This window comes from Chelonoidis abingdonii, chromosome 11, assembly GCF_003597395.2.
Source record: "Chelonoidis abingdonii isolate Lonesome George chromosome 11, CheloAbing_2.0, whole genome shotgun sequence".
Classification (NCBI taxonomy): domain Eukaryota; kingdom Metazoa; phylum Chordata; order Testudines; family Testudinidae; genus Chelonoidis; species Chelonoidis abingdonii.
The window spans coordinates 25,223,383-25,249,666 of record NC_133779.1 but is presented as its reverse complement, the minus strand read 5'-3'; the positions used below and the strand labels follow the sequence as shown (position 1 = coordinate 25,249,666).

Sequence of the window (26,284 nt, the reverse complement as noted above, 5' to 3'; positions counted from 1 at the left end):
TTAACTACAGAAGATAGATTTTAAGTGGTGTGGAAGAAAACTAGTTTATAAGAGATACCAAATAGATCAAAGCAGATTACCTAGCAAATAAAATCACAATTTAAACTTAGTATACTAAAGAGATTGGATATGAGTAGCAAATTCTCACCCTAGATGACGATTTTAGCTGGTTGCAGAGATTCTTAAGGGGCTGAACAAGCAGTAGGACTGAGTGGACTTTTAAACTGTAAAGTTTTACATTGTTTTGTTTTTGAGTGCAGATCTGTAACAAAAAAAATCTACATCTGTAAGTTGCACTTTCATGATAGAGATTGCACTACATTACTTGTATTAGATGATCTGAAAAATACTGTGTTTTCTTTATAATTTTTACAGTAGAGACAGCTGTAAGAAAAATAATATAAACTGAGCACTGTACACTTTGTATTCTGTGTTGTAGGTGAAATCAATATATTTGAAAATATAGAAAGATATCCACAAATATTTAATAAAGGTCAATTGGTAGTCTATTGTTTAAGTGCGATTAAAGCTGTGAATAATCATGATTAATTTTTGTAATCGTGATTAACTTTTTGAGCAAATCATGTGAGTTAACTGTGATTAATGGACAGCCCAGGTACTGAGGTATGAGCTTTGAATGAAGGTTTTCCCACACTCACAACATTCATAGAATCTCTCTCTGTCGTGGGGATTTTCCAATATCTAACAAGGTGCGAGCTGAGAGTGAAGGTTTTCCCACACGTGCAGCATTCACAGGATTTCTCCCATGTGGATTCTCTCATGTCTGGTGAGCTGTGAGCCGCAATTGAAGGCTTTCCCGCACTCACCACATTTATAGGGCCTCTCCCCGGTGTGGATTCGCTGATGTTTAATGAGGTTTGAGGTGGAAATGAAGCTTTTCCCGCACTCACAGCATTCATAGGGTCTCTCTCCTGTGTGGATTCTCTCATGTCTAGTGACGTCTGAGCTCCTAGTGAAGCTTTTCCCGCACTCACAGCATTCATAAGGTCTCTCTCCCGTGTGGATTCTCTCATGTCTAGTGAGCTTTGAACTGCAACTGAAGGTTTTCCCGCACTCACCGCATTTATAGGGCCTCTCCCCGGTGTGGATTCTCTGATGCTGAATAAGCTTTGAGCTGGAAATGAATCTTTTTCCGCAGTCACAGCATTCGTAGGGTCTCTCTCCCGTATGAATTCTCACATGTCTAGTAAGGTCTGAGCTCCTAGTGAAGGTTTTCCCGCACTGAGAGCACTGAAAGGGCCTCTCCCCCGTGTGGATTCTCTCATGGGTAGTAAGATCTGACCTGAGAGTGAAGGCTTTCCCACACTCGCTGCATACATGGGCTCTCTCTCCCGTGTGGATTCTCTCATGTCGAGTGAGCTCTGAGCCGCAATTGAAGGCTTTCCCGCACTCGCCACATTCATAGGGCCTCTCCCCGGTGTGGATTCTCTGATGCTGAATAAGATTTGAGCTGGAAGTGAAGCTTTTCCCGCACTCACAGCATTTATAGGGTCTCTCTCCCGTGTGCGTTCTCTCATGTCTAATGAGGGATGAGCTCCTAGTAAAGCTTTGTGCACACTGAGAGCATTGAAAGGGCCTCTCCCCCCTGTGCATTCGCTCATGTGTAGTGAGATACGAGCTGAGAGTGAAGGTTTTCCCACACTCTCTACATTCATAGGGTCTCTCTCCTGTGTGGATTATCTCATGTCTAGTGAGTTGTGAGCTGCAATTGAAGGTTTTCCCACACTCTCTACATTCATAAGGTCTCTCTCCTGTGTGGATTATCTCATGTCGAGTGAGATGTGAGATGCGATTGAAGGTTTTCCCACACTTGCAGCATTCGTAGAGTTTCTCTCCCATGTGGAGTCTCTGATGTTTAATAAGGGCTGAGCAGTCACTGAAGTTGTCCCCACACTCAGTGCATGTGGATTTTCTCTTTCCTCTGAGGATTTTCTGCTGGACTGTGGTTTTTTTCAGGTCTCTGTAAGTTTCCCAAGGGTAAATTATTTTTCCCATTTTCTCCCCTGGCTGGTTTCCCTGCTCCCTTTCTGGACTGCGCTGAACCTCACGGGCTGTTCCCTGCTCGTGACTCCTGGACACATTCCCTTTGGATCTTCGCAATAATGCGCCATGTGATTCCACTTGCTCAGGATCTTCCTGCTGAGAATTCTGCTCCTCATTCTCACTCAGCGACACATCACCTGCTGCAATAGAGAGAGTAACCTCAAACTGGGCTGGACAAGGGAAGAGCAAACCAAAATAAGTGCTGGAGAGATGAAAAAAACAGGAACTGAATTCCCCCAAACTCTTCCCCCAAATTCTGCCTTCACAGCTTATCCAAATGCTCAGATGGAAGGGAGGAAGCTACTGCCAAGTGTCCGTTAGGATCCGTAGGAAGCCATGAGCTGTATCTGCCCTGACGATACGACACCTGCTGGGGACAATCCTGAACTGAGAGCTCCCAAGCTCCTTGTAGGGCATCCCCAGATTTTTCACTCAGGCACTTACAGATTCTGAGTTGGTTAAATGTTCCTCACCCGTGCAGGGACCTCTGAGGATCTCTCTTTCCTCTGAACCCTGGAGGTCTGGGACCCACGGCTCTGTGCCTTGTTCCAGCTGGGAGATGACATCAGGTTTGGAAACTGGAAACCCTACTCAGATGAAAGAAAACAAAGGAGATCAGGTGAATTCATAAGACTTTGTCATGAAAAATAATTATTGATTTAAAACCCAGCCCTTAGTAAACCAGTGAAATCCCAGGGCCAGCTCCTCAGGTCCTCAAAGGTGCAGAACACTCTGCTGAAGAGGGATTGAAATACACACATATGTGCTGAGATCACACACACACAGACACTGTGACAGTCTGTAACCCTGTATTCACTGTTTTGCAAAATTATGATATATTTTGTACAAAGTATGCCTTGTCAGGCATCATTTGGAAACTCATAATACGCTGAACATTATTGTCTTGTTAAACCGTGTGTTAAATAGAAACACTGCGTATATAAAGTGTGACAGAGCTCCTTCTCCGGCTCAGTGGGTTGCGTACTTCCTCTTAGTGGTGGGCTGGGGTATTCCTCTCCCCCTCAGGATTTCCCCACGCTACTGGGTTTACTGTTCACACCTTCCCTGAGCAGGGTTCCTCATGGCCTTTGTGACAGGGGAAGGGGGAGGGGAGCCTCTTAATCTCTGGTAGCCCCTCTGGGCACGGTGGTGACAGGCCAGATACCCAGTTCAGTCTCTCCCCTCTGGTGGGTTCTCTTCCCTGAAAGGCTGTTTGCCGTGTTGGGTAGGGTTTCCCCAGCCCTTCGCCTCCGTACCTGGGGGACGTCCCTCCTGGTGCTCATCAGCCTCTGCACCGCCCAGCTCTCCAGTAATACGCCTGCCTGCCTCCCACAGCACCTATCACGTGCTCCTATCTGGCTGGAGGGGAGGCTCTTAACAGGTTCTGGCAGGCCCCTTGATTGGCCCCAGGTGTCTTAATTAACCTGGAGTAACCCCTGTTTCAGGTTACCAGGGGAAAAGGACTGCTTATTTCTGGGGCCTATTACTTGCTTCACCACCCTTCCTGTAGCCGGGCTGGTTGACCCTCAAAAAGAGTAGATTTTCTGCGACGATGTTACTTGAAACAATGTTCAGTTCTGGGGCACACAGACAGTTCTAGAGACAGCAAGGCCGCACTTCGGTAAAATGGCCACTCTCAGTAGTGGTGGGAGGAGGTGAGCGAGATTATTTCCTTTTTCACAGGTGAGATTGAATCACTCCACGCCAGACGCCTTAGTAATGATCAGCTGAACGTGAGATGTTTCTAGACCCAGGGCTGAATATTAAAATAGGGTGGGAACATCTGTGTACTCTCTTCTCTCTGCCCTTTTCTCTTGAACATCCTGAGAACTGTTAAACTTGGGTGGGCAGGGCCCTGGCTGAAAAAGGAAACCCAGCCTGTCACTGCATTAGCGGAGAAGGAGAAAGCCTTTGCTGTGAATTGTCTAGCTTGTGACGTTTAGACGTACTTTGCGTTTTCTTTATTCTTTTGTATCATTGCTTATTAGTGCTATTGCTGTAGGTACCTTCATCTTAGTTCTTAATCTCTTCGTGTTAATAGATCAACAATAGAACAATCTTTGTTGGTATACAGTGTGGTGAGCAATCCATGGGATAACAAGCTTGGTGGCATTATTTTCCTGGATGAGTTAAGATTTGTATGACATTGTATGTGTTCCATATGTTGCTGGAGGTGAGGCACAATTTCTGGGTGAGTGGGGGGAACTGGGACTAGCGAATGGCCTGGTATTCCCTGGGGTTGTAATCCGAGGGGGTGAGCGCAGCACCTAATCTGTGTTGCTGGGCGAGTTCATTGCTGCGGAACCGTGTGTTTAGCTGCAGAGTTGGCTGGCTCTCCAGCAAGCAGGTGGAAGGCACCCGGATGGATAGTGATGGGGACGTGTTCACGTCGAGTGTCCTGGGGTAACACCAGAACTCATTAGCCAAAGGTTCTAACAGCAGATATACAATGTTCGGAAAGTGAGATCCACGAAGGAAGTTCCCTGGCTTGCTTTCTTGCTGACAGAGGGTACCCAGAGGACAATGAGGAGTCCTGTGGGAATCTGGCAGAACATGCCGATGGGTGCTGGTGGGCGTTCTGTGGGAAAGGGAACAGGACGCGGCAGGTTATTACTGAATGCAGGTCTCTCCACTGTTAGATTAGGAAGCGTCATATTTCAGATTAGGGAAATCTGTGAAGTCAGGTGTACGGGAGGGAGTATTTGAATCCTGGGTCTTTGGATACTGTGGAAATTAGCTGGCTGAATTCAGGACACCATATTCTAATTCCTCTGGCCAGCGAATGTGAAAAAAGCTTCAGGCAGGGGGGTGAAATCAGCGAATGTGGACCCAAGATCCAAGGAGCCTGCAGGGAAGAGGATGGTGGCTTTTTGAGCTGTTTGGTGGGGAAGCAAGACTCTCAAGATGTTTCACTATTAACCTAGGCCATTGTCACATCCTGGGGGGCACTCCAGACCCGTGAGCAGTTGTGTCATCTGTAACCCTGGGTGACTTTCAATGTTCTGCTCCTGGAGCTCCCTTGTCTGGATGCTCCCAGCCATCATTCAAGGACACGCTGAGTGTCTGGGAGATAAATAACCCTGGCCCAGCAGCCTGCTTCTTACACCCCAGGCACATTCTGGATTCTACCAGCCTTGAATAAACCTGGCAAGAGTCAGCAACAGCTGAATTTTCCCAAAACCACGTGCTCTGCAATGGTGACTTTTTCCTGGATCGTTCAGAGGAATAATGATTGTTTGCTCCTCAGAAGAGACAAAATGGCCCAGCTTATCACTTCAACTGGAGTTGGCTATCACTTGAATTCAAAGACAGCACCGGATTCGTTTCGATTAAGAGTAAAAGAAGTTTACTAACAAAAGCATTAAGGTGAGTTCAGGTATAAAGGAGAAAGTCAGAAATGGTTACAAGCAAGTGAAAGTGAAAAATTTCTGGAGAATAGGACCTAACAAAACGACAATCTTGGCTCAAGGTAAAATTTTAACCACACTACTTTGCAGCAAGAGGACAGACCACCCCCTTACTCGACATCTCCCCCAAAGTCCAAAGGGCTCGGGTCTGTTGTCATCTTAAGTAGAAGATAACTTGGGGTTCTCTGCCTCTCTTTTGTATAGTTCAGTGAACCTTTGAAAGGGAGTTTTCTGGAGGTTCCCCTCCAAAGTAACGTTCATTCAAGCTGCGAGGAAGGAGGCCTGGAGTCTAGTGATGAAGGAAGTTCCATGCTGGTTTCTTCCCCTGCTGGTGTTTGCTAAAATGGAATTTGGTCTGTTCCTGCAATATCCTCCCCTGCCATGAGGTTGAGTGGTCACCTCTGTCCCTCGTTAGTTTGATGGCTTCTTCTATGTAAATGGCATTCCCATTGTACATTCTCTTAACGTTCCCTGAAAGTGCCTTCGAGGTGGCAGAACCACCGGCCTTTGTCTAGGGTGGAGTAATTTCAACCCTGCCTGGCAGACACGCTTTAAGAACATCATTTGCAACATCTGTAAGATTGAATTTGTCCTCCATACACACACCTTGCAATAATGGACATGATGTCATTAGTTTCTGTTGCTATTAGGGCTGTCGATTAATCATTGTTAACTCACACCATAAACTCGAAAAATTAATCGTGATTAAAAAAATGAATCCCGATTAATCGCTGGCTTAATCACACTGTTAAACAATAGGATACCAACTGAAATGTATTACATATTCTGGATGTTTTTCTACATGTTCAAAGATATTGATTTCTATTACAGCACAGACTACAAAGTGTACGCTGCTGAGTTTATATGATTTTTATTACAAATATTTGCACTGTGAAAATGATAAAAGAAATCGTATTTTTCAATTCACCTCATACAAGAACAATACAATAACGTGCTAATTAAATTTGTGACTGAACTCACTGGTGGAGAATTGTATGTCTCCGGCTGTTTTACCCTCATTCTGCCATATACTTCATGTTATAGCAGTCTCAGATGATGACCCAGCACATCTTGTTCCTTTTAAGAACACTTTTGCTGCAGGTCTGACAAAATGCAAAGAATGTCTCAATGCGAGATTTCTAAAGCTAGCTACAGCACTCGACTCAAGGTTTAAGAATATGAAGTGCCTTCCAAAATTTGAGAGGGATGAGGCGTGGAGCATGCTTTCAGAAGTCTTAAAAGAACAACACTTTGATGCGGAAACTACAGAACCTGAACCACCAAAAAAGAAAATCAACCATGTGCTGGTGGCGTCTGACCCAGAGGATGAAAATAAACATGCATTGGTCCGCACAGTATTGGATCATTATCGAGCAGAACCCGTCATCAGCATGGACGGACGTCCTCAGGAATGGTGTTTGAAGCACGAAGGGACATATGAATTTTTAGCACACGCCCATGTAAATACCTTGCCAAGCTACAAGTGCCACGCAAATCCCTGTTCCACGTTCAACTTCCCTGAGCACATATGTGACATTAGTTGTGGGAAACAAGATAGTCGGAAGGATTTTATTCCTGCAAATTGGACACCAACCTGGTTGTCTGAGCATTGGCTGAACAAGAATAGATACTTAGTGACTTGCAAGGCGCAAAGTTTTATGATTGTTGTATTCTCTAAGACAGCACTCCATTTTTGAGGCAAATCGAAATTGAATGTGAGTAGAAGACAGTAAGATCGCCATCACTGATAAAATAGTAACCCCACTTGATACAAATAACAATATGGATGAGGGGCTAACTATTAAGCTACCGAAGTCACTGGAAGGACCTTAGGTGTCGAGGTACGTGGATAAGTACTTGAATAAGTCCCTCGACGCAGTGTGCAGAGGGCCTCAAAAAAGCAAGACAGGAGGTTAGAAATTAGGAAGAAGAATAAGACTAGAAGAAGATCTATTGCCCTTATAGTAATCATGGTACTGCCTACATGCTCCGAATACTGTGTACAGAATGTGGTCTCCCACTCGCAAAAAAGATATACTGGCACTAGAAATGGTTCAGCAAAGGCACTAAATGTATGAGGGGTTGAGAGGGTCCCATATGAGGAGAGATAAGTAGGCAAGGACTCTTCTAGCTTTGAATATCTAGAGGCAAACTAAAGGGGGATATAAATGATAGGGTCTAAATATCATGAAAGTGCAATATTGAGAAAGTAATACAGTCCGAAAAGTGATTAACTTGTTCGCCCTATACAAAGTAAATAAACCAATATAGACAAAGAAAAAAAGACTAGGGGATCAACCAAGTGAAAATCTAATGGCATGCAGGTTTTTTAAATACAAAGAAAAAGGAAGTTTTCTTCACACAGCTGCACAGTCAAGCCTGGAACTCCTTACCTGAGGAGGTTGTGAAGGCTGGAACATACAGGGTTTAATAAGAGAAACTGGATTAAATTCAGGAGTAAGTTCCATTAATGGCTATCAGCCAGGCTGTGTAAAATGAATGGTGTCTCTAAGCCCTGTTGTTCAAGGATGGGACGATGATGCAGGCAGAGTAGATCACTTGATCATTGCCTGTTAGGTTCACTCCCTCTGGGGCACCTGGCATTGGCCACTGTCGGCAGACAGGATACTGGGCTGGATGCATCTTTGGTCTGACCTGGTACGGCTGCTCTTATGTTCTTATGTGCATAATTCTACATTTGTAAGTTCAACTTCCATGACAAAGAGATTGCACTACAGTGCTTGAAAAATATTTCTTTTGTTTTTTACAGTGCAAATATTTGTAATCAGAAATAAATATAAAGTGAGCACTGTACACTTTGTATTCCCTGTTGTAATAGAAACCAATATATTTGAAAACGTAGAAAACATCCAAAAATATTAAATAAATGATATTTTATTATTTTTAACTATCTGATTAATCGCAATTAATTTTAATCGCTTCACAGCCCTAATTGGTATCTTAAGCTAGATACGCACTACAGATTGTGTCGGCATGTTACTCTGGGGTGTGAAGACACCATCTTCCTGAGTGACGTAAGCTACAGTGGCATGTCGGCGTGGCTAGCGCTGTGTCAGTGGGAAAGCTTCTCCTGCCAACATAGCTACTGCTGCTCCTGCGGCCTGCGGTAATTAAGTCGAGGGGGGAACGTGCGCCTGTTGGTTTAGAGTGTCTGTAGTGTAGCCATAACCTTCCATGACACCTTTTAAACACACTACAACCTCAGTGTTACAAGTTATGAACTGACCGGTCAACCACACATCTCATCTGGAATGCGAAACACCCAATCAGGCAGGAGCAAAGACCTCCCCCTGCAACTCCCCAAAAAAGAAGCAAATACAGAACTGGCCTGTGCTAAATGTAAATTACTAAACAAATAAATGGCAAGTTTTCCAAAAAAGATTTGCCACGAAAAGGAAAGTGTTTCTGTGCTAGTTTCACTTAAATTAAGACAGTTAAAAACAGCATTTTAGCTCGGCATCATAAAGTTTCAAAGCTGTATTAAGTCACTGTTCAGTTGTAAACATTTGAAAACCACCACAATGTTTTGTTCAGAATTAGAAACCAACTCCCTCCCCCAGGGGTTTGTAACTCTGAGGTGCTACTGCACAGGTTACAATTTTAGGGAGTTGGGGTCCTCTGAACAGTTCGTGCCCACTGAAACCAACTCCTTCCCATTTCTTCCAGCCTTCCATTGCATCACAACTCCCTACAGGACCTACTCCATGGTACATCTCCTTCCCCCTGCCCCCAGGCGTCCCAGCTCACAGCAACTCTTCACCCCAAACCTACCCCCTAGCTCTCTGCTCACCAACACCCTCCCTCCCCTGCCTGGACCCTCCCAAGGATTGGTATTTATTATTTCTCTTACCGTAACGCTCATAGCCCCAGCCGCTGACCATCATCGCATTGTGCCGGACGTTCTACAGACACAGAACAAACACACAGTCCCTGCCCCTTAGATTAGCTGACAATCTAAGAATGAGACAAGAGACAGATGGAGACAAACAGATTGGGGAGGTGCTGCAGTTTGTACGCCGAGCCAAATGCTAATGAAAAGATTGTGAAATCTTCCTTCAAGAGAGGCAATTTACACAAAATAATAAAACAGCACGATCCTGTTTATGAGTGTACAGAGGTGCACCTTGCATCCTCCAGCGTGGAGGCAACTGGCAGTGTGATTTGTCTCATGAACAGAAGATCTCAGCCCAGCCCGGCTGTGAAACGCTGGAAGGACTCAGCTGTAGAACATACGAAAGGCTCCAGTTCTGTACGTCTAGGATCCAGACAGAGGGCTCTGATTGTACTTGTGTGCAACTATTTTTTCCTAAGACTTCTACTTGCTATCCCTGGAATCTCTAGACTTCGTTGATTGAAAACTATGACTTGTCTTCACTCTAAACACATCTCAGACTACGTCCACACTGCAGAGGCACAGTTGTACTTCGCCCCTCTGTGGCAATGGGAGAGCTCTCTCCTCTCAGCAGAATGAAACCCCCTGCAAGCGGCGGTAGCTATGTCAGCAGGAGAGCAGGCCCCGCCAGCATAGCGCTGGCCACCCCAGTGCTTTTGTAGGTGAAACGTATGTTGGTCAGGGGTGTGTTTTTCCATACCCCTGACAGACAAAAGCGTTACCGACCAAAGTGCTAGTGTAGACATCGTCTAGGTGCTGTGCTAAGTGAATCAGCAATGGGAGGTGTAACTGTTAAGCTGGAATATCTGTGAACCTGAGAGCATCCAATGGAACCGGGGCTGGACTCTCCAGGGAGACTTGCAGAGGGCCCAGCGGTTTGAGTGTGTCTATCGCTTCCCGAATATTTTGAAGTGCTGTAAAATCCACATGCAGACTCTGGCGTGGTCTCCTCTTTACAGATCTGCCAAGAGAGCTCTATTGCTTAGGGCTGTGAAAAATCACACACACACACACACACACACACACACACACAGCGCTATACTGGTAAAAGGATGAGTGTGGACACAATTATAGTGGCAAAACGTCCACTACAAAAAATGAAGCAAACTAAAAGCCCAGAAACTATTTTACTGCAGAGCTCAGGGTGCCCAGGGCTGTCTCCTTCCTTTCACCATATGGACGGTGGTTAAACTTAAACCTCTGCAAACCAGAAAATGAACAGGAAATGTACATGTCTTCCCTGCATTGCCACCTTAACTCTGCTCCCATCCCTTCGCTGGTAAGAGCCACTGGGAGGGTGGTACAAGGATTAACAAACTACCCCAGGGACTGGGGTGTCATGGAATCTGGGGGAGTCCGGCCCTGCACCCCTCTTCCTGGACCCCACAGTGACTTTTATCCAGCCAGTAAAACAGAAGGTTTATTGGACAACAGGAACAGTCAGGACCCCTCCATCCAGTCCTTCTGGGGGTTCAGGATGCTTGGATCCCAGCTAGGATACCCTGAATTCCGCCCCACAGCCCCAAACCCAAACTGACCTGCCCCTCCTCCCACCGGCCGGGTCCTTTGTCCTGCTCCCTGGGCACAGGTGCTGACCCCACTCCCCCCCACCTGGCTCAGGTTACAGGCTTAAAGATCCTGTCCCTCACCTAAAGACATCCCCTGCTCTCCCACCCCCACACAGACAGTCCCTACTCCATCACATCTCTCCCCCCTTCGGAACTGAACTGAGCGGGGTCACTCTGCCCAGTGACCTGGGGAAGTTCAGGGCCCCCTCTCCGGGACAACACGTCCGCTATCAGGTTGGCACTTCCCTTCACATGGACACACGCTCCATTGGTCATAGTCCTGACCAGGAGCGGCTCCACCTCAGGAGCTTGGCGTTGGCTCCTTTCATCTGGTGCAGCAGGTCAGGGGAGAGTGTCGGTGTACACGGAAGTGTCGCCAAAGAGATATGCTCTACTTTAAGGGCCCACACCATGGCCAGGCATCCTTCGTCGTGCCGCTAGTTCTGCCCCGGGGTAGCAGCTTCTTGCTCAGGTACCGATGGGGATGTCTTTTCCCCTTTTCATCCTCCTGCATTAACACCGCCCCCAGTCCCGTGTCTGAGGCGTCGGTGAAAACACAATAAAGATGTTTCAAATCTGGGTTCGCCAGAAACTGGGCCACTGACCCAGCCCTTCAGCGCCCGGAAAGCCTCCTGGCACTGCTCGGTCCAGGTCACCTTTGTCTGGCTTCCCCTTTTTGCACAGCTCAGTGATGGGGCGGATGGCGCTAAAGTGGGGCACGGACCTTCGATGGTACCGCCGCCTATCCGACGATTACTCCCGCCATCCATAAAGGCCTGGACCCTGCTTTTTTTGGTTTGGGGAGGCAGGCCAGTCTCTATCACCTCCACCTGGCTGGTTCCGGCTTCAGCAGCCGCTCCCTCCCATTAACACGTCTGTGGGCAAATGTGGGTGTACCCCCACGCCTCTGGGCCCTCCTTGCCCTCCACTTCGTAGATTGACTCCGCCTCTCGCAGGCACCTGGAATGGGATCCCACTCATCCCGGCCCATCAGGGTCAGGTAGGGTGTCGGGCACCATCCGATCTGAGCCCACACCTCAGGCCGGCAAGTTCGTCACCAACTCGCGCGTGTCCAGTACCGACAGTGACCTCCTCCCATCTACCTCCAGGGAAACATGCACTCTTTCCGGAGGGCAGCCCCGTTCCACCCGGTAAACCAAAACCGGAGTGCTGAGCATCCAGTCCCCAGAGGCTGAACCTGGGGACTCCTCCTCCCTCCCACGAGGGGGGATGTGTGCCAGCCCCCTTTCCTGGGAACGTACCCCCTCCGATTGGTTTTTACCCAGTCACACCTCTGCGAGTTGTAGGTCTGCTTGGTCTGCCCTGAGCTTGGGGCACTGGGCCCATATGGCCCGTTGTGGCCCATATTGTAGCGCCCATGTCTCGTGGGTCCCTGGAGTGGGGTCGGGGGACCTGACACTGGATGTTCCCCCTTTGGGGGGGTTCCTCTCATAGGCCCCATCGACGCTGGATGGTCCCATGATGCTCTCTTCGTACTGCCTCGTTGAGGCGGGACCTGCTGCCTTTCGAGACTCCCTCCCTGCCATCCCCTCCGACTGTCCACAAATTGTCGCGGACAAGTTGGCCTGCGGCTGCGGGTTCTCCTAGTTTCCTTTCTGTCCTCTACCACATCCTCAGGTCGGTATGGGCCACTGCTCATTACAGGTGCTCCAGTATGAACAGGTCCAGCAAGTTCCTCTTTAGGTTTTTGGCCCTCCAGCTGTCCGCACTTGCGGGCAAACCCTGGGCCCGTTGACGCATTGTAGGTATGTGACTCACGGGTTTTACGCTGGCTCTCAGAACTTTTTCAGTACATCTCAGGGAGTAGGCAGCCAAACTTCCGGAGGAGCAGGGCTGTTTGAACAGTTCGTAGTCCCTCCGCCTCCTTTCAGTCGGCTGTACACCTCCACGGCCGTGGAGTCCAGTAAGGGGGTGAGAACTGTGATCTGTCTGCAGGGCCAACCCTGTGCAGCTCGCAGGTCCTCTCAAAGGCCGTCAGGAAGGTATCTATGTCCTCCCCCTCCTTACCCGGGGCAGCAAGCGCTTATCAAAGTTCGGTGTAGGCTTGGGTCCCCCTCACTCACCGCAGCCGGGGCCTCATGGCTCCTCAGCTGGGCCAGCTCCAGCTCATGTTTACGCTGGTTCTCCTCATGTTTACGCTGGTTCACCTTCTCCTCCAGCTCTTGCCTCTTTAACTCGAGCCTCCCTCCATCTCAGTCTCCCATTCATTTCCCCGCCTCCACTCCACGGGATGGCGCGTCGCCGGGAGGACCCTGCTGGGGGGTGAGCTTCGCTGGCAGGATCCCCTGCTGGCCGGGGGGTCACGGTGCCCTCGGTATTCGCTGGGCTCCCCCCACCCTTCCCTAGGCCTAGGAAGGGGGGGTCTCGGAAGCCCTCGTCCGCGCTGCTGACCACTCCCAGCGGGGACAGACACTGGTGCCTGTGCTGCATCTGCCAGGCTGTTTCCCTCAGAGACAGGGCTCCGTTCATTCATGTGGTCTCCCTCCTCCAGCGGGCAATCAGCTGGTCCTTGGTAAGCCTCCCCATGCGCAGCCCCTCTGCTGCACAGCTCCACCAGGTCACACTTGTCGCGCTTGGCATACATCTTCCTGCTGGCCACTCACAGGTCGGGGTGCTCGCCGCTCCCACGGTTTCCGGGGGACCCCTAGTGCACCAGCCCTTCTTGAGGTCAACCATCTCTCTGCCAGGTCGAGCTGCAGATCCTCCGTCCTGGGGACCCGCTCGCTGCAATCCCCGGGGACCCTGTTACTGCAAAGCCTTCTCACTGGGCACACACTCCCAGCGGTAACCACCCCTTCGTTTTACTGCTCCCCAGTCACTTACTGCAGGAAGCGCCGTCCACGGGGTGCAGTATCTCCCGCCGCTGCCACCAGTTGTCATGGAGTCTGGGGGAGTCCAGCCCTGCACCCCTCTTCCTGGAACCCACAGTGACTTTTAGCCAGCCAGTAAAACACAAGGTTTATTGGACAACAGGAACGCAGGTTACAGCAGAGCTTGCAGGCACAGTCAGGACCCCTCCATCGAGTCCTGGGCTTTCCGGGTGCTTGGATCCTAGCTAGGGTCCCCTGAATTCCGCGCACACAGCCCCAAATCCAAACTGACCTGCCCCTCCTCCCGCTGGCCGGGTCCTTTGTCCCGCTCCCTGGGCACAGGTGCTGACCCCCCTCCCCCCTGCCTGGCTCAGGTTACAGGCTTAAAGATCCTGTCCCTCACCTAAAGTCACCCCCTGCTCTCCCATTCCCCACACCGACAGCCCCTACTCCATCACATTCCCATCTGTTCAGGGCTGCACATCAAGGCTGGAGGCCTTTCTGAAAATGATTTAGTCAAACACAAGGTGTCCAGCTCAGTACAGCAGTAACTGGAAGAAATTCTACAATCTGGGTGATACAGAGATCAGCCTAGATGACCAAATCATCCCTGCTGGCTTTAGAATTCTAAGAGTCTATAACAGATACGAGGAAGGACGAAGAACGTGCCATTGACTGTGTTGTGTTCACAGATTGGAATCCCAGCATTTATCCGCACTCCCCCCAGCTGTGTGCACTGGGTCAGCTGTCGCTGTAACCGGATGGTGGAGGGAGCAGTTGGAGCAGCCTGGCAGAGCTGTGACTGTGGTCTGCAGAGAGGTGCATGTGACCCCTCAGGGACCGAGTCTGCCCCGTTTCAGTGCTCAGTGCTGTTGGCTGTGTCAGTGAAGGTGCACAAGGGGGGTTCTTGCGCAGAGGATTGGCAGCGCTCTGGTGGGACACACGCTAGTGATCTGCGGGGTGTAGTGAGGGGCAAGTGAAGGCAGTGACTCCGAAGGAATCCTCATGGTGAGGGCAGGGGAGTGGGATCAGTTTGCAAGTCGGAGCTGGTTTGCGTGGAGCAGGATCAGTGTGTGAGGGAAGGGAAGGTGAGGTTGGAAGCTTCTGTCCATTATGCGGGGACCAAACCCCAGCTTTCACCTTAAACCAGAAGGTATTTGACCGTGTGCCAAACTGCTCCTGGGCTGTTCCCCACAGTGCTGCTGTAGCAGGGGAGGGCAGAGGGCTGGTGTGTGTGTGTGTCACTGGCGTGTGGGGTGATGCTGCAATCAGGGCAGCGTAATGGTCATTGTGAGGGTGACGTGAACCTTATTTCATCACTTCCCCTTCTCAGAACCGAAAGGACGGGAATCCTTACCCAGCGAGGTCACGTTCTCGTAGTTCTCCTGCATGACATCCCTGTAGAGGGCTCTCTGAGCGGGGTCCAGCAGAGCCCCCTCTTCCCTGGTGAAATGCACAGCCACCTCCTCGAAGGTCACCGGCCCCTGAAAGAGCAAGAGTCCAACACTCAGTACCTGCTGCCCCACTCAGAACCCCACTATTCCTGGGGGAGAGGAGCCAATCAAATGGGAGCTCTGGGTGACTCACAGTCAGAGTCCCACCCCCATCCCGCTCAGAGCATCCAGGAAACACCAGGGTGAGGGGAGGAAGCGAGAGCCCCCTGTCCCTCCCAGCAGATCCATCACCCCCTACTAGCCACCGACTGATACAGGAGATGGAGCCCCCAGCAGGGGCAGGGAGAGCTCCCTGGTAGGAAGCCCAACACTCTCCTTGGTGTGAGGCACTGGATATGAGGGCGGGGAATCTCCCCTAAGTCTGACTGGTGGGTGCCCCCTTCATCTCTCACAGCAGCCAGTGGTAAGTTAGATCAGGCTCCAGCATTGGGAGTCTGGTGCTTTTTCCTAACCCCAGCTAGGTGGGTTGTTTCCTGTTCCACAAATTAGGGGGTTTCCACCTCCAAACCGCATGCGTCTGTGCAGTGAGACCCAGTGCTATCCTGGCCGATGAACTCCAGAGCTCACCTCTGGAGCCGGGCCAGGATACGCGGGGCTGGGCTCAGAGCATGGACGGGACCAGCGGGATGAGGATCAGTGTCCACCCCCGTAGGGAAAGGCACCGGCGCAGTCACGCCCACCTCCGCAGCTGCTCAGAGAAGGGTTGGGAAGGGGAGACACGAAAAGGGTCGTCCCAGGGAAGGGGAAACGAGACGACCCCGGGGGCAGCAGCAGTATGGGAGGTGGAGAGGGGAGAGATGGAGAATGCAACTGGGCAGGACTGGAGCCAGGAGCGGGAACAGGATCAGGAGCAGAGGCAGAGGTGGGGTCAGTGTCCCCAGCAGACATCACCTCTCGACAGGGTTCAGGGACTGAGGGACCAGGGAGAGGAAGGGGTCCCTCACTGACGCCTGGCCTGGGCACCACAAGCTCAGCAGCTGTGACCATGGTGTGGGGCAGGATGGCAATTGGCCCCAGCTGGGAGGAAAGGCAGCACTTCGCCTCGGGGTGGGGTGCACCCAAGGGCTCGGGGCCCGCTCCCTCGGCACTGTCCGTCACCACAAGGGGTGTGGCTCGGTGCCGTCTGTGGCTGGGCAGATGGACAAGCCCAGGAACACCCCAGGGTCCAGAGTGGAGGCAGCAGCCTGGGGTAGGGGCGGGACAGGAGGAAGCAGCGTGACTAATCCTCCCCCCACATCAAGGCCCTCTGGCAAGGGGGCGTCCTCCCGCTGGGTGCCCTGGGTCAGACCCGGGGCCTCCATCTCCTGAAAACTGGAGCAAAAATCTCCCCCCCACCACCCGAGAGTCCTCCCTGCCAGCAACAATTGCCTCGGCGCCAAGGGGGGCACAGACGACGGGAGGGGCTCCATCCGAGGCCCCCTCAGGGAGGGATGCCATGAGGAGGGTGGAGCCGTTCCCCACGGCATCCTCAGCTGGGCCCTATGAGGGGGTGGGATGGACGGCTCGGCAGTAGCGACCCCCCCTCAGTCTGCGGGGGTCCCCTCCCCCTCCGTGAGCCCGGGCCTCCTGTTTGACGCATTCCCCTGTCCGAGCTCCCAGCACCCGGGGCTCGGCGGTCCCAGGCATCCCTCCGTGCCAGGCCAGGGGACAGCCCCTCCGGCCATGGCACAGGTAGCACCGGGCCTCCCTCAAAGAGCAGAGCACCCGGGAATGGGCCCCATGGTGGGACACCAGAAAGGACCCCTCTGGTGCCTCCAGCAGCTGGATCTGGAGCTGCCGGCAGGAGGACAGGACGTGACGGGGGCGGGGTCCTTCCAGCCCCGGGGAAAAGGGCTGATGACAGAAAGGGGTTTCCCCAGGGTGGGGAGGAAGCAGGGGAGCATGGGGCAGGAAGGGCCGGACGGAGGTAAAATCCACCCGTACGCCCTGGTCTGCCAGGGGCTCAATGGGAACATAGACGCCCCCCACTGCCAGGCCCTTCCCCACCGCCTCCTAGGCCGTGGCCTCCGATGCCAGGAAGACAACGATCTTCCTGTACATCTTGGAGGCCGGCGCCGTGGGTCCCACCACCTGCGCCAACGCCCGCACGTAGGTCTGTCCATGGGGAGAGGCCGGCACCAGAGGCAATGGACGCCAGGCTCCCTGGTTAAGGTGGGAGAGGGGCCCCGGCCACCAGGGATGGGACTGGATGCGACAGATGAAGTAGTGGTGTGTGGAGGGTCTGCAGCCAGCTGGGCGTACGCTCTGGGGTCAAGGGAAGGACACCCCCAGAGCTGGTGAATAGCAGGAAAAGGGGGGCCTGTGGCAGATGATGGGGCCACGGGGAGGAGGCAGAGGGGGCATGGACAGTCCTGACCACAAGAGGGTTTCACCTTCCGAATGGGGCTCTTGCCCCTTTTACCGGCCGAGGGGGCTCCCCCGACAGTGGAGGGGGCAGGGGCCATGACAGCAGCAGAGTCCGTTCTCGTGTCTGCCGGTGGCGCCCCCTAGCTGGCGATGGCTGAGGGGCCGGCAGGGGGGTCGAGAGGTTAGCAGCAGCAGGGAGAGATGGGGGAGCTGGCAGGAGGGTGCCACAGGCTCAGCATGAGGGGACCCACCCACACTCTCCCCCCATTGTGGGAAGGGGCAGAAGGGAGCACCGGTGGTGTTGGCGGGGAGATGGAGGGCGAGGGGGAAGGGGGAAGGCCAACCACTCCTCCCCACTGGGCTGCAGGCATAGCAGGAAACTGCCCATGGAGCGGGGGCTCGGGGAGGCCGCTCGAGGCAGGGCAGGGTGGGGGCACTGCTCCTCCGGCTCACTGGGAAGAAGAGGGACTACAAAATCAATGGGGGGGGGGGGAATGTAAAACAGAGAAAGGTGCACAAGTGCTTAGGGAGGGAACGTAATGCACGCAGCCAGGGGGCTGAGCAAGGGCGGAGCAGCGGAGGGGAAGGGGGCAAACTGCTGCAGGGAGGCTGGTGGCCAAGCGGGGGTTGGGGGGGGAAGCCCACTGGCCAAGCAGAGCTGGGGAAGGGAAGGCCAGTCCGAGGGGGGTGAGAAAGGCCGTGCGCCTGCAGAACTGTCTGTGCTCACTCCTGCAGTTCAGCCAGGTGCTGACATGGGTGAAGGAAGCAGCTGTGTCGAGGGGCCAAGACCCGGCCCAGAGGGTAGATGGGGGAGGCGGGTAGGGGGTGGCAGATGGGCTGGGGGAGGGCTCCATGCCCCCTCCCCACAACAGCAGTAGCTACCACCAGCACAGGAGCAGAGCTGGAAGAGTCCCTCAGTCCGGCAACAAATGCCGTCCCCGTATCCTGCAGCCGTCCTGCGACTCCTCCTTTTCCTCCTTCTGCACCCCGGCAGGCGGCTCCGAAGCAGCAGCAGCAGCCGGGAGACCCCAGGGATGGCGGTGGGGTCCGCGTCCCTCCGGAGGGCAGGGCAGGGCAGGGCAGCCAGGGAGAGCTGCAGTCAGGGAGAGCTGCAGCCCCTGTACGGGGGCGGGGTGCTCCCTCTGACCCAGCAGTGGATGGTGGAACCCCAAGCTCGGCTGGAGCGGACACACATGCCTCCTGGTAGCTCCAGGCTGCAGAGCCAAGAGACACCCTGCTGCCGGAGGAACCCAGGGAGCTGCCGTGTCTGCCACTGGCTACCAGCCCTGGGCAGACCGCACCGCTGCTGGTCCAGGCACAGGGGAGGGAAGGGGGGGCAGCCTGGAGCGCAGTCAGTGCACTGCGGCTGGGCTCCCTGCTGACCCAGCGGCGGATCACTCCACCACGGTTAGGCCCTGGGCTGGGCCCTGGTGGAGTCGGGTAGGCCGTGAGCCCCCCACCGATGGCCAGGGTGCTAGACTGTTCCCCGCTCTGCCCCGCCTAAGAGCCCAGAGCCGACAGACTCCTGGGGGGCCCTGCTCCTGCCTGAGGAGCACAACCCAGATATTGACTGGGGTCGGGACACTGACACCTGGGCTGCTAATTCCCCTGAGATGAGGCAGGTGCTGCGGCCTCCCTCCGACCCAGACGGGGAGGGACGATTACACCACCACTCAGGGCCAGCTTTAGGAAGTGCGGGGCCCAATTCGAACATTTTTTCGCGGAGCCCCGGCAGGGATGACTTAAAAAAAAAAACATAAAAAAAGCGCCTTTCATTTCTTCCATGTATTATTTACTTTCCAGAACTATATAAACAACAACAAAACTATATATTATGTACATTGCATCACAGATTATAAATATCAAGTTGGTTAACAGGAAATTCCTTGAACACCTCACCTATACGTTTTTAAAACTTTATCTTCCTTGCCATTTGTTCAGCAAAATCTTTCAGTATGTTGCCTAACTGTAAGCTCTTCATGCTTCGCATTCAATCGACATGATTGCCAAACTGTTTAATCGGTCTTCCTGCATTGATTGCAGATATGTTTTAATTAGATTTAACTTCGAGAAGCTCCTCTCTCCTGAGGCTACCGTTTCTGGAATAGTCAGGAAGATTTGAATGGCTATAAATAAATTTGGGAATGCTGTCGATCGGTTATTATATGCAAGAAATTGAAGCATTTGTAAGGGCTTTCTACAATCAGACGGAAGAATTGGCTTTAATGCTTCCAGTTCTTCACAAAGCATGTAGCCATTTATGTCAAGTGATTTTACAGTTGAAACTTGCTCATTTTCCTGCACTAGTTTCACATCTGTCAATGCGAGTTCCAGATCGGCAACACATTTTCGTATGGTGTCCTTGGGAAGATTTCTGAATTTGCATAAAAATCCAAATAAACTCACATGCTTTTGTAACTGTTCAAACCTTAGTTCAAGTGACTGTAACGCTTTGTCTAAGACGTGATTGAAGCACTGCACTCTGTAAGCTTCTTTTGGATCAGAAAAGGGCTCATCTGCAGACTCGTACTCAAATTGTTTTTCTTGTTTGCGCAAACGTTTAGTCTGGAATACTGGAGTCACATCTAGATCGTCGGCAAGCTCATTGGCACCAATTAACACTTCTTGAAAACCCTTCTCTCTGTACGTTTTTAACCAGTTACAAAGCTTTTTGAATGAAGAAATTCCTGCAGAAATATCCATTGTATCACGCTGTAGCTCTTTGCTCACAAAATTCACTTGAGACAGTAAATCATGCCAGAAAACTAGCGAAACCAAAAACTTATAATCCTTCATTTGAATAGCCAGCGATTTAGCTTTACTCGTTGCTTGAGCATCATCCATTGTTTCTGCTACCTCTACGAGTGCATCATAAAACTCCCCTGCTTGGTACCGCAGAGCTTTGACGCTTTGCATTCTACATTCCCATCGTGTTTCGCAAAGAGGCTTTACCGAAAGGCCAGTAACATGTTTTCTAAAAACAGTCCATCTTTTAGTAGATGCAGAAAAAAGGACGTAAATACATTGCACGGCTCCAAAGAAACTCATCACATCAGGACATGTTTTGGCCACGTCTCCCAAAATGAGATTATAGTTGCGACGTGCACATGGTGTAAAAAAAGCTCTTGGGTTTGTTTTCAAAAGTCGTGCTTGTGCACCTGATATGTTTCCCTTCATATTTGCACCGTTGTCATACCCTGCCCACGGATATTGGCAATGTCCAATCCCAGGTCTTTGAGTTCACTTAGAAGGATATTGTACAAATATTCACCTGTGCTGCTTTCTACTACTATGAACTTAATGAAATGTTCATATACTCCTGCTGGAATATTTGGTGATACACCATCAGCCACATATCTAATTGTCAATGACATTTGTTCTTGGTGACTAATGTCAGAAGTGCAGTCGAGTATAATAGCAAAATACTTAGCAGCCTTAACTCGAGCTATTATTTCATGTTTAACAGCATTCCCTACAATACTAATAAGTTCATTTTGAATGTTGTTTCCTAAATAATGATCTTGTATTTCTTTGTTCTTGATTCTTTGTAAATGTTCCTGCATCACTGGGTCAAACTTTCCCAGTAATTCAATCAGTCCAAGAAAATTTCCATTGTATGATGTTCCCAGCTGTTCATCAGACCCATAAAATGGTAAGTTTCGTTCTGCTAGCAACTGAACGACAGCGACTAGTCTCTCGGAAACTTGATGCCAGTGTTTTGCTTCTTGGTCAGTAAGTTTTGGTTGTATTGCGTCAGTGGCTTTTTCGGCAGATAACCTTTGCTGAAGGTCGCAGCAACTAAGCACAGCGTGTAAATGTCCTTTTGAGTTTTCGTGCTCAGCCAATCTCATATGAGTATTAGACCAGTCATTAAAACCATTAGATGCTAATGAACTTGTCACATTATTGCACAAAATCTTACAGTAATAACAAAAGATCTTGTCGGCTGACACTGAGTAGATCACCCATGGACGAGGTACAATTTCACCATTTGAAAGTTTCCTTTTGCAGTGAAACTTTGAAAAGTGTTTCCCAATCTTATTTTTAGGGAAATCTTCTACAATAATTTTAGGCGGCCCTTGTTTGACTAAATACTCTCTGAGACGCTGGCTAATGTATTCTGGCCAAGTTGCGGGATCATCAGATATTTCTATCTGGTCAGCAGAGTTGAAGTTGCCTTTCTGCTCTGGATCTAAACCACCTGCATCTTGATTATCAGAACAGCACTCTTGACCCTCAGCACCTTCAGCATCAGTTCCAGCCCTTTTTGTAGTCTTCTCTTCACCGTGACAGTCCTCTTCAGACCGATTTGGCTCTTCAAATTCTTCGCCACTGCTGTCATTCTCTGTCTGCGTCGTATGTTCTGCTGGAGGATTTTCAGCCATATCTGCATCTTCACTGAGCACTTCTGGCTCAACAGCAGAATCAGGTCTGCTAAAATACTTGATTAACACAGCTTTTTGCTTCTGTCTTTCAACTCCCTTTGCCTTGTAGATGGCTCTTTTCTTACTCCCACTTGGGTACTTTCTACCAAGGTCTCTTGATCTCTTACCCATACTGATAGACGTCACCACATTCTAAAGGAATATTAATTACAGATTTTCACTTTCATATTAGGAAAATAACGTATGTTTTGATAGTTGTACAACTGAGTTTCTTCAATAATGTTTCTTTTATAAAAATTTGTAAAATATTTCCAGTTTTTTATATTAGATGAAATTAAGACAATAGGCCTAATCAGTTTTAAAATACGTATTTGCAACAGTAATGAACAGTAATGAACTTAAGTCTTAAAGCAGCAAGCAAATAACACAGTTCATTGATGATATTTTAAGTATATGGAATACCAAAACAACGCGTTGTTATAAGTGTTTTCGCATCGCGGAATCAGCTGGGGCTAGCTAACGCGTAGTACATAATTATTATTACAGAGACAATTTATAACCATGGTTAAGTTCAACTTACCAGTAAAAATGCAGCTAATCCTTGCAATACAGCAAGAGGAGCTATGTGACGGGTTGCCTCATTCCGAATGCAGCCGTGACGGCAGGGTGTGACCCAAACACGAGCTGTACGCTGTAGCCAGGGCAGAAGGGCTGGGGCTGAGGGCAGTGATGAGCTGCTAAAATCTCAGCAACTGGTTCCCTATAAAAAGTTCTGATTTAAGGGATGTGCCACAGTATGTATTTTTTGTACCAACAGCATTACCATACGTCCGTATTTTCCCGGGAGGAATTTTTAAAATTTAAAAATTTTAAATTTAAAAACTCCTCCTGGATGGCGATTTAAGAGCCAAAAAGCCTGACATGTCTGGGAAAATACAGATGTATGTTAACCCTACCTAAAGCTCTTTTTTTAACAGACGGGCCTGAACTAGAAATGAACTCTATTTCACACGTGTGGGTCTCCGCCACTCCCTGGGGGTGTGCTAGGGTGACCAGATGTCCCGATTTTATAGAGACAGTCCGATTTTTGGGTCTTTTTCTTATATAGGCTCCTATTACCTCCCACAGCCTGTCCCGATTTTCCACACTTGCTGTCTGGTCACCCTAGGGTGTGCACATGTGTGGGTCCCAGCTGCTCCCTGCCCCTCTCACTGAAGCAAGTGTGCAGGGTTACTGCCCTGGGAACTGCAGGGCAGCAGTGGACATGGGGCTGGCTGGAGGCAGGGTAGGGGCTGGCTGGAGGTACGGTCTGGCTGCAGGCAGGGCAAGGGGCTGGCTGGAGACGGGTGGGGTGGGGTGGGCTGGCTGGCTTCAGGCAGGGCTGCAGGGGTTGGCAGGGCTGGAGACAGAGGAGTGCGGGACTGGCTGGCTTCAGGCAGGGGTGCGTGGCAGGGGTTCGCTGGAGACAGGACAGGGGTGCGGGGCTGGTGCGGGCAGGGGTATGTGAGGGGCTAGCTGACTTCAGGCAGGGCCGCAGGGGGGTGCAGCAGGGGTTGGCTGGAGACAGGGCAGGGGGTGCAGAAGGGGCTGGCTGTGGGCAGGGCAGGAGCTTTGGGGTTCGCTGCAGACAGGCTGGTGTGGACAGGGCAGGGGGTGCAGGTACAGGGGGTACAGCCCACCCTGTACTGTAAGTGTCCCCTCCCCCACCAGGGTAGCTGCAGCAGCCCAGGGCTCAGGGGCTATTTAAAGGGCCAGAGGCTCCCCTGCTTCCATCATCCCGGCCCTGTAAACAGCCACGGGAGCCCTCGGGAAGTGGCGGGGCTCCCGCGGCTATTTAAGGGGCCGGGCGGCAGAGGCAGCTGGACCTCTGGACTTTTTAAATAGCCTCCAGAGCCCCACAGCCCTACTCCAGGGCTCTGGGGGCTACTGCCGGAGCCCCAGGCCCTTTAAATTGCCCCCTGGGGAAGCTGGGCCACCCCGGTGCGGCGCACCAGCTCTTGCCAGTACGCCATACTGGGGGGCTTGGGCACGGGGCCCGATTCAGGGGAATCGGTTGAATTGGCCTAAAGCTGGCCCTGCCACCACTACAGTCTGTTCCTAGAATCTAAGCCACTCGTTAAACAGATCCCAGCAGTTTGCCACCCCCTGGCCTCCTCCCTTTCTCCACCCTGTGTATTTCCTGCCCCGCTCTAACCTCCAAACCGGACTGTGCAAATCTTCCCATCACCAGTGTATTTGCTGCCCCCTCCCTCCTGCAGGAACCCGCCACCAACCCCCCAATGACCCCTACCTGAACTGGCTCCACTGCAGGCATTTCTCTTCCCTGTCCCAAGGGAAGGTGGGATCAGCAGGAGCGAGACATGGGCGACACTCTGCAGCCTGGCAGGGCGAGAAGGGCAGTTGGGGAGGTTTCAGAACAGGCATCAGTTCATTTCACATCACGATTCCCCCAGCCCCTTTCCCTACAGACAGACACCCCAGATTCTCCCGTGCTGGGAACATGCTCCATCGCTTTATTGTGGTGCAGACCTGGCCTCTCCTGCCAGGCAAAGCCCCCACTGTTTTAAACCCCCAGAAAAGAGCAGAACCAGAGGAGTCACTTTGGGGGATTACCCCTGACACTGACCCCCGAGCAGTGCACGCCCCAGCTCGGGGGATATGGAGTCAGGAACTGGCTTTTCTTCTCCCAGATCCACAACGGAGGCTGCAGCCTCTGACCCAGGAAGCTGAATCCTAATAACCAGGACAGAGAGTTTGAGCCGCCGTCCCTCTTTTAGCAACAACCAGAACCCTGTGGGGAGAGCAGCTAATGAAAGAGGGACAGTTGTTCAGGTCACTCCCTGTCTTTCCTTGCAGTGACTCCGGATTAACACTGGTCTAAGTGACACCAGAAGCACAGTTCAGAAAGGATGAGGCCAGAATCCTCTTCAACAGGTCACTGGGTGGGGCTCCTAACCCCCTTCCCACCTCCCTCGATCTAGGGCAAGGACTCGGGGTAACAGTTTTCCCTCCAGAACCGGAAGTCCCTGCAGTTTTCCAGAGGGGAGAGAAGCAAAAATCTGCTGGTGGTTTCACCTCACGGTGTTTGATAAGTGGATAGGAAGTTACCGCCCGCCTCTGCTGGCCACTCACACAGGCAGAGGGAGCCCTGGGGGTGCATCTTTAACAGGGGAATGAAAAGCCAAAATAGTGAAGACATTTCCATGGCCTGTCACTAGCAAATAATGGCCACCATGGATCCACCCCAGAGGTGGCTGCATCTTAGCGCAGGGGGACGCAGCCCCTCAGGGTGACCCTTTATCATGGGGTTTGGGAAACTTCTCGGCCCACGCTGCACTCAGAGTGACCTCCTCATCCCATGCCTGCTGGAGCAGAGAAAAGGGTCCAGCCAACTCTCCTGTTACCAGCCAGGATCCACTGACCCGCAAACATGGGGAGGCCTCTGGCTTTGATGTGTATTAATGATGTGGCTGGTCTCTTTCATGGGCAAACCTTTTAACAGAGCTAAAGGGGGGAAGAAACGACATTCAAAGGAGAGGAGGAAAGATGATCCTGCTGCAATTTAACCCTCTTAAAGTGCAGGATTTTTAATTGCCGTCTGATAATGACATATAAAGAGGCAAACCTGAGCTCTGAGTCCATGTTCAGAAACGGAAGAGAAAAGGGCAGAAATGTGAGGAATGTGGATCTAGCTTTGTAAATTTGAGAAGTGACAAATGGTGGGGGGGTTGATGTCAGTGGTGGAGATGAGGCGAAAGCTAAGTGTGTTTCCCATCAGTATCTGATGAGTGAAGAGAGACAAGGGGGCGCCATGGGCACAGATCTGAGACCCGCGTTGGAGAATCGGGGGGAAGGGGTCAATCTGGGATTGTTGGTATTTGACAGTCAGAGTGATGGGGGGATCTCGGGGCAGGTTCAGCCAGTGACAGATGCCAGCAGAGACAAGGGGGGATATTCGAGTATTGGATCCAACCTGTGACGCTGGCAGAGAAAAGCGGGTCCCAGACAAGGGATAAAAGGGAAGGTCCTTTCATGGACTGAGAACTAGTTAAAAGACAAGGAACAAAGGGTAGGAATTAATGGTAAATTCTCAGAATGGAGAGGGTTAACTGGTGGTGTTCCCCAAGGGTCAGTGCTAGGACCATACCTATTCAATTTATTCATAAATAATCTGGAGAAAGGGGTAAACAGTGAGGCACAAAGTTTGCAGATGATACTAAACTACTCAAGATAGTTAAGACCAAAGCAAATCGTGAAGAACTTGAAAGAGAGTTCACAAAACTAAGTGATTGGGCAACAAAATGGCAAATGAAATT

General features: G+C 51.2%; 6 protein-coding genes across 7 annotated transcripts in view; 2 read left to right on the top strand and 4 right to left on the bottom strand.

Moving 5' to 3' along the window:
* Positions 1 to 26,284, bottom strand: part of LOC116836046 (uncharacterized) — a 441,820-nt gene that overhangs the window by 43,377 nt on the left and 372,159 nt on the right.
* Positions 1 to 26,284, top strand: part of LOC116836047 (uncharacterized) — a 445,785-nt gene that overhangs the window by 82,895 nt on the left and 336,606 nt on the right.
* Positions 1 to 26,284, bottom strand: part of LOC116824745 (uncharacterized) — an 864,335-nt gene that overhangs the window by 610,101 nt on the left and 227,950 nt on the right. For both annotated transcript variants that reach the window (XM_075070360.1, XM_075070361.1), the window contains exon 2: positions 15,141 to 15,471. The gene's annotated coding sequence lies outside the window, so the exon portion shown is untranslated. The remainder of the gene's footprint in view (positions 1 to 15,140; positions 15,472 to 26,284) is intronic.
* The window catches only part of LOC142047424 (uncharacterized), a 147,389-nt gene that overhangs the window by 102,871 nt on the left and 18,234 nt on the right, over positions 1 to 26,284 (top strand).
* On the bottom strand, positions 175 to 2,063 carry LOC116816521 (uncharacterized). Its single transcript, XM_075070418.1, is given in 2 exon segments — positions 175 to 762; positions 764 to 2,063. Coding segments are annotated over 2 exon segments (1,425 nt in total). The 5' UTR covers positions 2,017 to 2,063; the 3' UTR covers positions 175 to 590.
* Positions 19,359 to 24,608, bottom strand: LOC116816522 (zinc finger MYM-type protein 1-like). Its single transcript, XM_032765812.2, has 3 exons — positions 24,259 to 24,608; positions 22,549 to 22,728; positions 19,359 to 22,160 (listed from the first exon to the last, which is right to left on the bottom strand). The coding sequence occupies exon 3, from the start codon at positions 22,137 to 22,139 to the stop codon at positions 20,757 to 20,759; it is 1,383 nt and encodes a 460-aa protein (XP_032621703.1). The 5' UTR covers positions 22,140 to 22,160; positions 22,549 to 22,728; positions 24,259 to 24,608; the 3' UTR covers positions 19,359 to 20,756.